The sequence below is a fragment of the Diplotaxodon limnothrissa genome, linkage group LG9 (assembly GCF_057381915.1).
Source record: "Diplotaxodon limnothrissa isolate DT_005_m linkage group LG9, D_limnothrissa_male_GT1.1, whole genome shotgun sequence".
NCBI classification, from domain to species: Eukaryota; Metazoa; Chordata; class Actinopteri; order Cichliformes; family Cichlidae; genus Diplotaxodon; species Diplotaxodon limnothrissa.
The window spans coordinates 12,054,360-12,068,124 of NC_140604.1; the positions used below are offsets into that span (position 1 = coordinate 12,054,360).

Consider the following 13,765-nt stretch of genomic DNA (forward strand, 5'->3'; position numbering starts at 1 on the left):
GATGTTAAGGAGTCAGGTCATGACACTTGGCGCGCAGGTTAACCTCACAGTAGCTTGACAGCCTTACAGTTGAACGAGTGTCTACAGTCTATCTAGTCTCTAAAGGCCAAGACAGGCCCCTAGTCACCCCCTACCCGAAACCAACCTGTGTTAAGGCTGGTGATGTTCAAGGATGTGGTTAAAAGGAAAGAACAGACACACAGACTTCATAGAAAACGTTCGTTGGGCTTTTTTCTTCTTTTTTAAAATATCGATCAAAGAGCCTGAGAGAAAAAAAAAAGTATTTGATGACAAGTGTCTGCCAAGCGTTATTGTAATTTTTAGTTTGACTTTAAAGTGGGAATATCGGCACGCAGCAGTGCTGATTCGTTTCGAGTTAGACGTGGAAATGCTTCCTGCTTTGGTTCTGTGCACCTACAGCGCATCCACGTGTCCTTTAAACAACGTATACAAGTGATTTGGAGCAAGATTTTAAGATAAATCTTTCTGTTCAAAGAAAGTGTGAAACAGCACTTTCTTAGTAGGACAGCGGCATTCAGGCTACACCTGATCTCATACTGGATGTACCACAGAAAAGGTACCGCTTTTTATTAGAGCATCTCTCCGCACGGGAGAGTGTGGTGCCGAATGAAAGCACAGCAAAGAGAACCTGAAAGGTAAAAAAAAAAAATAGCATGTGATCTCAAAATAGTCGCCTTACTTTCTCTTATCACGACGCACCTTTTGGTTGCCCACTTGGCGCGCGTCGTAGCGAAGCTTCAAAAGTTTATGCGCCCCTCCATCCAGCTGGACATCAATTAAAGAAATAAATCGGCTGCCTGAGCCTCTCACCTTGGGCTTCGGTGGTTCATTCCGTCGGTAGCAGCCGGTAATGTAGCCTGTTGCAGACAAATAAATCCGCTTTAAAACGGGACATCTTAGCACGGCGCGAGAACGGCACACTCCGCGACCCGCTTGTCTCTGCCGCTCCCGGGGAATGGAGAGGAGCTCCCTGCACCGACGCAACGTCACTTAGACCTGGACACACAGGTGGAGATTTTTCCAGGAGAAAATCCCACAAAGTAATTGTATCTTTAAATCGTTTGGTTATAAAAAAAAAAAAAAGAAAAAGAAAGAAAGAAAGATTTAAAAAAAAAAAAAAAAAGGAGAGACACAGAGATACCTCGAGTGGCCCCTTAAAAAAAGAAAGAAAAAAAAAGAAGATCCTCGGAGACGGCAGAGTGGCCAGACCCACTGCTCTCAGACACAATGAGGTGGTGAGGCTTTGACAACTGGCTTTCACCTGAAGTTTAATTCTACTGAGTGCAACCATGAACAGAAATATACATATTCTTTAATTTTTAATTTTCTTTTTAATTTTTTTTTTTTTTACAATTATATGGCTTTAAGTAGGAAATGCACTGTCTAAATATGTGACAGCATTAAAACTTTGGAAACAGGAGCATCGCTACTGAGTGGGAAAAGAAAAAAGCTCTATGGAAAAACGGCTGGCAGTAATTCTGTTAGTCTTCATTTCGAGCAGCTGCTTCCAGAGAGGTGTTTTGTTTGCTTAAAGTCACGTTGTTAAAAGTCAAAGGTGTACCGTCTGAGTAGACAAACATGTAAAACTTATACTGCTATGCAAAGAGCTGGAACAATGGATTATATAAGCTGTGAATGACAACATATTGCAACACTAGAGGGGTTAAGCAAGTCAATCAACTGATAAATCAAACAGAAGCATGCCCGATTCTGTCTTTTATTCAAGGCCTAAAAACACTAAGCTCACGCAGACTGGGTTTGAACAGGGATTCTGTAAATGAAGCCATTCGCCAATAAAAGGCTAAAGTACCTGAATACTAAGAGATAACCCCGTGTATGTTAACATGTTAAGGTAAGGCTGTGACGAACAAGACGCACTAAAGGTCAGCAAGGGAAATGAAAGGAGGGTGTGTTTGAATGTGGAGGAGTATTATTATTCAAGGACAAAATGACCATGTGCCATCAAATCCATCAGTGGGTTCAATAGATGGCTCTTTACTTAAGAGACCAATAATCACGAGGCCCACTCTTCCAGTATCTCACCACTTCACTTATGTGCTGTTAAGTTTTGTTTTCCTTTTCCTCTTCTTCTTCTTCATGATGGTTATTAGTAAATTGATGAGTTACGCTGTTTTTGCACATCCCTGTCTGGCGGATGCCAGGGACGGATGTATTGAATTTTTTGCACCTGTTGAATGGACGGTAATGTTGCCGGTATCCAGAAGAGTCTGTCCGTTAGTCAATGGGGTGGAAGGAGGAGAGGAAGGCAGGTTATTAATACAGGAATAGTGCAAGTAATAGTAAAAGTTAAAGAGAGGGCATGCTAGGGCAGAAAGTAAACCAAAGGGTTAAATAATCAGTAACCCAGAAGCACAAGGAGATCACAGAGGGTATGCACAGGGAGGCCAAACAGAAACATAACAATGCAGCTGACAAACAGTCTGACAAGGACAAAGAGGAAGAAGGGACTATTTAAACACACTGGGCAGGTTGGGAGCACAAAAGAGGGGGGAATGAGACACAGGTGCAATGAAATTACACACAGGTGAAAACAATCAGGATAATCACACAGCAGCAAGTAAAACTAACACAAGATGTGAAAGAAATCACACCTTCAAAGTAAAACAGGAAACAAACCAAATGCAAATGGTTAACACAGAAGCAAAAAGACTTGCGCTACATATGACAGAGACAGTGGAACAATGCTAACAGATGAGACAGAGCAGAAACATAAAACTGCAACTAATAAAAACAAGACTAAAAATTAATTTAGAATACAAAATCCTCAAAATGACACAAACTAGTCAAATTGTGTCAGAAAGATAGTGGCAGAAGTATTCTGAACATGAACAAGAATGAAAACATCTTACACACTTTTCTGCAATTCATACTTACAGACACTGAAAGCGCTGTCGTAGATTGTGCCACTGACAAATACATGAGGTGCTACAATGTTTTTAAATGCAATAACGGCAGTGGGTAAAGTACCAAAGCTGATTAATGTTTAACTCAACACAACACTGTTGCATTGCTTTAAATATCACAAATCTCCACATTCCTTCAGAGTTGTGTGGAGACTGGGTGAGTTCATATTGTTTGGTTATAAAACATTCAAAAAGTTGAGGAAGGAAATTTAGGGAATCTCATTTTAATCACTATTATTCAAGTTTTAATCACCTTTTAGTGATGACAGGGAGTCATAGCTTGCTATGTAAAGCATCTATGTGTCTCTTTGGAGGTGAGACAGTGAGTAAGTGTCAGGACCAACACAGGGCTCACGTCACCGGGTGGGATGCGTTTGGAAAAGACTGAATCAGGTCAGCCTCACCACTATTATGCACCTGCTCCATTCGGACTTTGTGTCAAACGTTTATCGTGCTCCTTTCAGTCGGGCACTAACCCTCCGCTCCAATCTGCTGCCTGCAGACCTCTGCTGCTTATCCAATCCTGCACGGTGTCCTAAACCCATAACCCAACTCACCCAAATTGAAATATCATATTAAGTTATAAAACAATACCTGAGAAGAATTACAGAAAAGCATAATCCAAAAAGTGCATGATTGAAAACGGATTAGTGGGGAACAAGAGGGGGAGGAGGATGTGGCCACACAGTTTGGTGGATTTGTACTTTGCTCACAGGCAAAGAGCTGCCTGCCTCGGGCTGATTGTGAATCAGGGCCATCCCGTTCAGATTTACGTGCCCCTGCGAGTGATTTGGGATTTACTTTCTTAACAGGCGCCATCCAGATCTGTCCTTGTTGTGCGGTGTGTGTCCGTCCATGAAGTCATGCCTCAGTGCCTACAGCTGGATGCTTTTCTGATAGGCAGTCGCTTTCTCTGCTGAGATTTGCAGCTCAGGGGCAGAATAAATACTGTTTCTCATTTAAATAAGTCTACGGTTTTATTACTGTTGAGGAAAAAAATATGTGGACGTGGAACAGCACAGTTATTTTGGGGTTTAGCAGTAGGCACATGGGTCAACGACCCCAGAAAAATGTGGCAGGGGATCAATCACATTACCAACTACAGAAGCAATAACCAGGCAACATCTAGGACTGATGCCTCACTGGCTGAGGATCTAAACCGTTTCTTCGCCCGCTTTGAGACGATCAAGCCCTCAGCTGCCACACCACTTCCACCCGCCCCCAGCACTGGCACACTAACACTTAGGGAGCACCAAGTGAGGTGTGTTCTAAGGTCAGTGAATCCCAGGAAGGCGGCAGGTCCTGATGGAATACATGGAAAGGTTCTCAGAGCATGTGCTGACGAACTGACCGGAGTCTTCACTAAAATCTTCAACCTTTCCTTGTCATCAAACACCGTCCCGCCCTGCCTCAAAACCTCCACCATCATCCCCATCGCCAAGAAGACAGCTGTGGCCAGCCCAAATGACTACAGGCCTGTTGCACTTACGCCTGTAGTGATGAAGTGCTTTGAGAGACTGGTCTGTCAGCACATCAGGGCCGGTCTGCCTCCCACTCTGGACCCCCACCAATTTGCCTACAGGACAAATCGTTCCACCGAGGACGCTATCACCATAGCGCTCCACACTGCGCTGAGTCACCTGGAGCACCGAGGAAGCTATGTGAGAATGCTCTTTCTGGACTTTAGCTCAGCATTCAATCATATCATCCCGGAGATCCTGGTCCAGAAACTGTCTCACCTGGGACTCTCCACCCCCATCTGCCTCTGGATCAAGGACTTCCTGACAAATAGACCACAGTCTGTCAGACTCGGCCCCCACCGGTCCAGCACCATCACACTCAGCACCGGGTCTCCACAAGGATGTGTTTTGAGTCCCCTCCTGTTTACGCTCTACACATCCGACTGCTCCCCTACCCATCTCTCAAACACCATCATAAAGTTCACGGATGACACCACAGTGGTTGGACTCATCTCAAGGGGGGATGAGTCGGACTACAGAGATGAGGTCAACAGACTGACTGAGTGGTGTTCAGTTAACAACCTCCAACTGAACACCACGAAAACTAAAGAACTTATCTTGGACTTCAGGAAGTGCAGAGCAGACCCGGCCCCACTTTACATTCACGGGAGCTGTGTGGAGAGGGTACACTCCATGAGGTTTCTGGGCGTGCAGATATCTGATGACCTCTCCTGGACTGCAAATACTACAGCGGTGGTTAAAAAGGCCCAGCAGCGTCTCCACTTTCTGAGAGTGCTCAGGAGGAACAACCTGGAGGAGAGGCTGCTGGTGACATTTTACAGAGCCACCATAGAGAGCATCCTAACGTACGGCATAACAACATGGTATGCAGGGTGCTCAGCTGCAGACAGGAAAGTACTGCAGAGGGTCATCAACACAGCCCAGAAGATCACTGGCTGCTCTCTGCCCAGCCTGGAGGTCACTGCAAACTCTCGGTACCTCAGCAGAGCTGGCAATATCATCAAGGACCACTCTCACCCCAGCAACCAACTGTTTGAACTATTACCGTCAGGCCGACGGTACAGGTCACATAAAACCAGGACAAACAGATTCAGGGATAGCTTCTTTCCCAGAGCTATCACCGTAGTAAATAAGCACAAAAACAATTGAACCTATTCCATACCGTCACTGTCATTATATTATGCTGCTATTCATACTGTCATTATATTAATGCTGCTATCCTGTATATATTGTACATACTATTGTTTGAGTACTTACGATTGTTTTTTTTTTGTACTTTTTATATTTTATATTTATATTTATTATTGAAACTTGCACCAAGGGAGTGGCACTCCAATTTTGTTGTACTCTGTAGAATGACAATAAAGGCTATTCTATTCTATTCTATTCTATTCTATTCTATTCTATTCTATTCTATTCTATTCAGTTCCTGTTGCTAATGATAATGATGACAAATGGTCTGGCCTGCTGGGCCCCAGAGAAATGAAGTCCACCACTCTGAGGGCTCTTGCACCAAATTAGCTTTTGTCAATACCATGCTCCCAATTTGTCCTCACAGGATATGCTGACAGAAATATTGGTTACAGTAACCGACTGTGGGAATCGAATCCCATTGGCTTATTCACGGTGTCATTAGCATATCAGGATGAATGAGCAGCTACAATAAGATATCGTGTGCCACCAGAATCCAGCTCTGAAATACACAGTCAGTGATTTTCCACTTTTTATAGGATTAAATGTAGGATCCACGCTGAACTATAAAGAGTGTTTTGATATGCATGTTAATCTGATCATTAAAAACATCAACAGGGAAAAATTACTTTCTTCCAACACTGACAATTATCTCGAATCAAACCAGATTACTTTACGCAGATTTACATTTTTCTATTTAAGTTTCAAAATGCATAATTCATACTTGTTGATCTCTCAGAGTCGCAGTGAAATGTTGAATATGGAGGTGAGCTATTGCCTAGCTTAAGATCCATCACATTTCGAATAGTATTTTATAAAGTGTGAACTGGTTTTACAGATTTCCATTGCGGGTTCTGGTGAAAAGCCTTTTTTATCAAAGTTATTCTGTACGGTTAGGTTAGGTTTCTTTCTTCAGCTGGATTGCTGTTAATACAGATGTCAAACAAAATATATTAATTTTCAGGGTAATAACAGCATTGTAAACTGAGCTGAGTGGCTCAGATGTGAGGAACTGTACACTGTGTTCTTTCTACAGGCTGACAACTCAAGGACAAAGCCACCATATCACCATAATAACATGTAACATGAAAACCCGTTATATATAATGGGTTCATATATATATATATGTATATATATATATATATATATATATAGCCTACTATGCTCTCTTCTACCTCTATATATTTTAAACTTACAATCTAGCAGGGTAGTTTTGCATGATTCACTGTTCAAAAATGTAATAATGCATCATGTGTTGGACCTTAGTGGAACCTCAGTTTATTGCCTCTCCCTTTAAGGTTACAGCTCCAAATAGGTCCATTTTTGTGCGATTGGCTGCCCCTCACAAACAGCTGGTCCGAGGGCCTGCTGAGCTCGCAACCACAACTCTGTACCTGAGGACCATCGTAAAGGATATCCTCTCTGTATGACATCAGAAAGAGGCAAAGACAGAAAAAAACAACAACTTTAGAACTTGAATTTTTAAAGCAGTCTGAAGCCTGAGATTTTGGCACTGTTAGACAGTAGAAAGGCATAATAGTTCCACTTATACAAGATGGTATACTGCATGAGTGCTCTGCATCATGAATCAATTCATGACATGTCCTCAACGGTAGTGGCTACTGGAGTCTATTAAAAAGTATTGAAGGTGTTTAAATCATCAAATATTTCCAGAATTCCCTTTTTGATGATGCACTATATATGTTTTTAACTAATATCATACATTTGTTGCACTAATTACAGAGTATAAGTCTAATTGTACGTCCTTTCCCCGTCTCTTTCTACCCTCACCCCCAAACTATAGAGACATTTGAAAACTGTATATTCATAGTCTGTAGGAACACAGTTGGCTTTGACATTAATACACTGAGGGTTTCTTTGCAAACTGTAGACACAGTCAGGAAAGATTCAATAAAGGACCATTTGCTGACAACAGTCAGAGTTTGTTAAAAGGCAGATAGAGGAAACACAATTTTCATCTAATTTTATGGAGAGATGAAATCAAAAATAGACTTGCAAGTTTCAGTGTCGGCGGCATCATAGCACGACACAGGACAGCTCTTTGGCATGAACTGGGAGAGTTTTGGCAACAGAGGAAAGAAGGAACTGAAGCTGCTGGAGAATGCCAAAAAGCTCAGACTGGGTGTTAGAACACGACCTGGGGCATAGAGGCCGGCCAAATCAGCTTTGGAAAAGCTACAAAACAAGAATGAGGATATCTTGCTTGAATCATACAGAAAGATTAGCCGTGATAAATTGTTGTTGATCACAGATGTTTTCTGTCCAACTGTCCAATCCAATTGCAGGGTTGGGAGAAAATCCCAAAATTTCTAATCTGTGTGCCAAACTATTAAATTTGGCTTCTAATAGAGCCAGTGAGTTAATAAAATATATTTCTGGTCTTTTTTGAATCCATATGTAAAAGGCTGTCAGCGTTCTTAGTTTTGTGTTGGGACATTTTGTTTAAAGCAGTACATTTCAATATTATGACCTCACTGTTTGAACTCTGCACAGTGATTCAACATGGTTTAAGTCTTTTAGATTAAAATAAAGACAGAATTTTTATACTGTGAAATTTTATTATTACAAGAAATAAATCTGTACTAGATTCCTGCATTTTCATTTGCTCATCTTTACAGTGAATAACTGTATCCTGCATTTTAGTAGTACTGATGATTTTGCTACAAAAGTAAACATTTTCATTTCAACACAAATAATTTTGAATACACAGTAATATAATGCTATACGCTAATAACATCACATTTATAGTTAGATAAAATTAAATCTAAAGATGGCTTCATGTTGTGATTCCAGTTCAGCAAGTCCCACTCTGTCCTGTCTCCGTCTCACTCGCCAGACCTCCAGTGAACAATGAGTCTTGAAATCTGTTAGATTAAGCACATTGTCTATTGATTGGCTCCTAAATTGCTGTGCGATGCAACCCAAATAATCCCATTTCGAGTTTCAACACTTGTTTCTAATGGTTTCCAAATCATTTCAGGCAGGAATAGATCACAATTAGTTTAGCATTTAGCAGCCGAGAGTGGCCGTGCATGCAAGAGTGCGATTCTGGGCTTAACGGCGGCTGCCTGCGCTGCATTTGACATTTCTATTCTCTGGACACCCTCCTTTGTTCTGCCTCAGGGCTTTTTTTTCAGCTACCTGTGGAAGTCAAGAAGAGAGTGAGTCTCTGTGGGTGTGCATTAGGACAGGTGCAAAAGAAGAATTAAATTTGTGTGGAAAGTGTATGGACACAAATGTAGTTTTTGTGCTGCAAAACGACTCACAAAGACCCACCCAGCTCGCTACCTGTGGTAGAACACAGCCCGTCACAGTGGAAACCCCATCTGACATTTGACTACAATGACCTGATGTGGTCATAACTAAGCCCGCATTTTCTGAAACCAATTTAAGTATAAAATATTACATTTTATACTTAAAATTCTATAAATTAACAGAATCAGATTAGGCTGAATTTTAATTTAAAGAGACTATACAAGACAACAAAGTGTACAAACTTGAGATAGTATCCATCCATCCATCTTCTTGAACAATTCTTTTAAAAATTGCACCACTGCCCATCGCATTTCACCGTGTTTTGTTTCTGATTGCAAACAACCCTTTTGTGACCCTTTTATAGCAGTAATATAAAAGTTTGCCAGTAAAGCAAATGACTGATAAAAGAGCTTAACCAGGTTTGGCCCAGCTCCTATCCACAGACATCAATTTACAACTACAGTATAAAAACTATTTCTTTGCCTGGTTCTGCTTGTAAAGCACATTTGGCAGTAAATACAAATATTAATTCTAATTCTGGATATCTATTTATTAAAGTGCCGTTGCACACTTCATCTTTAGACTTTAACTGACACGGCTTGTTTTTATAAAGCTCGTACATCTAACTGACCATAAGCTCAGTATGTTACCTTAGTTACATTTCAAGCTGCTCATATCAGTAACTGGATATTATAAATGATGTTTCTGCATCTGCTTCTCCTTTTGTAAAACACACTAAGCAGTCGATTGGAGAAATGATTGAATGTCAGTAAGTTGTCAGACAGAAGATTTTTCCATTGTTATAAAACTGCATATAAGTTTGGCCCAAAATGGGTTGCAAAGAAGAACTGCATATAGCAATATATACAAGATATTAAAATATAAATACAAAAGGACAGCAGGTATTTAGCTACAGCGATTCGGCCTTTTCACTTCTTTTTGAATTGATACACAATGGGATTGATTTGCAGACACTACAGCTCATGATTAATTTTACATACGCTCATTAGACAATGGGTAATGTTTGTATTGATGATGCAGAAACACATGAATGCCAGGTGATAATAGGGCCTGAAAGAACAATCATCAGTGAACACTGTCAGGAATCTGTATTTAACTGTTGCATCAGAGAGGCTGCATGCTCTTACTCCACAAGCTTTGGCTTTAAGTCTTTACAAAAGGTTTAATCAACACATTGTCTCTGATTCAAAGCACCTACAGAAACAGCAGCTCGCCTTTCCAATAATGAGTAGGTGTCATTCCTGCTCCTTGGGCACAGAACCTCTGCCTGTGTCCACTGGTGTCTGGCATGGAGCAGTCTGCATTCATTTGGGAACTTTGGGATATGGATGCAACATGTCCCAGCATCTCCTGTAGAGTTCTGATCGGATGGGGATACGGGAGGTTTAAAAGTCAAGCCAATGCTTTGGGGTCTTTGTCGTGTCTCGCGAGGAGGTATTTTTTCTCTTTAGCACAGCAGCGGGGCACTTTGTTCTGCTGAAGGGAGCTACCCCATTCTGGAGTGTCGTTGCTAAGAACTGCCGTTGTTCAGCAGTGTTAAGGTGAGTGGTGTGTGTCGTGATTGAATGCAATAAAGTTTTTGAAAAAGGACTGAGACCCACAAATTAAGAACAAATGAATCTTTTCTCTAAATCTGATTCTGGCCCACTAATCAAAGTTTTGCATTATACCTGAAAACAAGCACTGCAAACTCCGACATAAACAGATGACTTTTTTCTTTCTTCAGTCAATAAATAAGTTACTTTTTGAAACTCCTGCCTGGTAAAGTTTATAAAACTATCATTTCAAACTGTTCAAAAACAGGTATACTGGCAAGATATCTTGTGCTTTTTTATGTAGAATGCTTTAGTAGAATTATAAGTTTTTATTAGGCTGGTGTTTTCTATCAACAGATGACAGTGCAGCCTAGTTTTAAACCAAAATAATGAGCCAATTTGGTACTTCATTAAAAAGTAACTGAACAGCAGCCAAAGTCATGTAGGATGCAGCCTCCTGCCTGACTGCAGCTAGTCCAAGTCAATATATTGGTCTGATGCTCATTTGAATGCAGAATTTTGATGAGATTCCACACAATATAAATGGCCGAGTTTATCAGAATATCAGATGCCTGCAGCATGGTGTTGAATTTAACATTTTATAAACCTGCCTCAGAGCGACTGATTACAAGCAGCTACAAATTCACCTCAAACTCTTCTTTTAGCCAGACTTTCTGAAGGTTTCTTCCTAGTACACACTGATGTATCAAAACTTTTAAATCATCTTAAACATATTGATAAACAACTAATTTTTGAAGGTGTTTTCTACTAAGACAAGAAAAACAAGACATTTGAAGATGTGGGCATAAACAGGCTGTTTTCCTTTTGTATTTCAGGGGCTATTTCATGAATGATTCAATCAATTAATGAATTGTAAAAGAACTAATCAAACATACAAAATTAAAACCCAAACACTAAATAAAGAAAATGTGCTTTTACTTTTTAGACATGCACATGCACAAAAAGGTTAAATTCCTTGGCCAATCTTTATTCTGTGTCTTAATCTGCAGCTGTCCATTCATTTGCTGGGGAGGCCTACTGTGATATTATATTTTTGCCAATATATTATAAAGTGACACCACTGCCTCATTTTCCCAGGAATTTTAAGATCCATGGATAACCATGACACAATAAGAGGACTCGGGCATACAGGTGTGACACATGGTGAATGAAGTGCATTTTGGTGTTGATGGCACGCTATGGCTGAGCCTCAGAGCTCCAATCAGGGATGGAAAAAGTCTTGGACTGTCGCTTCTGCTCTCCTATAGAGTAGTCCACGTGAATACATATATGCCTGGCGTTTTCCTCTGAGGGATACATTCTAACTTCTCCAGTAATCGGTGTGTCCTGCACCACTTCCACCGGAGCGTCCAGGTACAGCACCGCTTGCTTCCAGTGTGTCTCTGGTTTGCACGGAGACGTGGAGAGAACGAGGGGAGCCGTGCTATCCGGGCACGGGAAAGTCACCGTGAAATAAACACAGAATGCGTTCACTGCCGACGAGCCGAACGACTCGCACCTGAACTGGCCCTTCACGGACCGCAGCTCCTCCGGGGTGACCGAGTGCAGGTCGAGCTCGGCGAAGCGGGCCGGGTGGGAGAGTACATCCTCGCAGGTCACAGAGCTAACAGTGATGTCTGAGTTCATGATACATTTCCGGGCGAAGCCGGACATGCAGGACATGTCCACTCCATACTGGTCTTTGACTGTGTACCAGAAGTGCAGGCGGTCCTCCACCACCGGGTCAATAACAGGTGTGATGTAGAGTTCGGCTTTGCTCGGCAGAATGATGCCGCCCGGCTTCAGCCACTTGTCGCGTGCATAGAGGACCGAGTTGAGCATGGACTCGTGCAGAAGGGCATAACCCATCCACTCGCTCACTATCACGTCCACGGTCTCCGGCAGGTCCACCGTCTCCACTGTTCCTCGAATGACTTCAATTCTGTCCTCCATGTTGTTGTGTTTGACTGTTATCTGGGCTTGCTCCGCTATTGAGCAGGCCTCCACGGCGTACACCTTTTTAGCTCCAGCCTGAGCACAGAAGATGCTCAAAACGCCGGTTCCTGCCCCGACGTCCAGAACAACTTTACCCCGAACTGACTCACTGTTCTTCAGTATCGCCGTCCGGTACGTGTTGGTTCGGACGTGGTCTGCTATCATTTCCTCGTGGATAGTCACATCGGAATAGCTGTCAAAATAAAGCCTATCCTGTCGGATTTCGTCCAGTTTTCTCTTTTTAACAACACGCGACATCTTCTCTGCCGTGTTGTGCTGTAGCCTAGCCGTGTTTTGTCTCGCTATTTCCGCCTTAAACAATCTGGGACTTGTAGTTTCGCCTGGCACGTCACAACGAAGGGCTCAAGCAAATCAGACTACAATTCCCACAAGCAAACCTCGGCCATGCCGTGTTGCCTTCGCTGTCAGGTGAAAGGTGGTACACGTGAGCTTCTAAAAACTAAAGTGTCGGAGAGAGAAACAGCGCCTTCTGCACTGTCATATCTGCACGCGTTAGTGATATTTCCATGGCACTGACTAGTATAATAATTATGAGGGTTATCAACATTTTAACCATGTGCAACATACAATTAACTGCTTCATTTTGACTGTATGATTATTTCTGGAGAAAATGTTAGTTTTTCCTTTCTTATAAAGGACAAGATAAAGACATAAGGAATAACTCCAGTCCAGGTGATACCTGACAGTGGATACTTATATAGATGTTGCAGTTTTTTGATAAAACTATTTACTGTGTCAGTTAAAACGTTACTGTTTGGATTATGAAAATGCTTCGATACAGTAAAAGTAACAGTAGTATGACTGTAATACTACATTTCAAATGAAAAAAAAATGCTGCTGATTTCAGTACAACTAATAGTTTAGTTAGATGTATTTGCAGGAGGAGGACGGAGCACTACTGGATGATTTTGAGGAGCGGTCTGGAAGAACTCCTCTGTTTCTTAAAACCAGAGAGATGTTGATCGAGTTGAGAAGGAAGAGGACAGCTACATGCTGAGCTAGGATGTTGATGTGGTGGTGGAGTACAAATACCTGGTTGTCTGCACAGCAGGCTGAACTGAGAGATCAACATACAAGAAGAGGATGGGCAGATTCTCTTTTTTACTAAAGAAGATGGAATACTTCAGTGTGTTTGCAGTTAAATGTTAAACGTTTTCTAGTGGTCATTTGTGAGTGCAGTGTGCTTTGCTGGGTCTGCTGGGGGAGCAGCAGTGTGTTGTGACACCAACAGACTGAATAAAATGAAGGCTGGCTCTGTGATTGGCTGCAGACGGGACACATGTGAAGTTTTGGTGAAGAG

General features: G+C 41.8%; 1 protein-coding gene across 1 annotated transcript; it reads right to left on the bottom strand.

Moving 5' to 3' along the window:
- Positions 1-11,640: 11,640 nt before the first annotated feature.
- prmt6 (protein arginine methyltransferase 6) lies at positions 11,641-12,715 on the bottom strand. The gene has a single exon (XM_085361952.1). The coding sequence runs from the start codon at positions 12,700-12,702 to the stop codon at positions 11,647-11,649; it is 1,056 nt and encodes a 351-aa protein (XP_085218078.1). The 5' UTR covers positions 12,703-12,715; the 3' UTR covers positions 11,641-11,646.
- Between the last annotated feature and the right edge of the window lie 1,050 nt (positions 12,716-13,765).

What these genes read in the sequence shown, in the direction of transcription:
- prmt6 (XM_085361952.1), bottom strand. Translation starts at nt 12,702, where the DNA reads ATGTCGCGTGTTGTTAAAAAGAGAAAACTGGACGAAATCCGACAGGAT.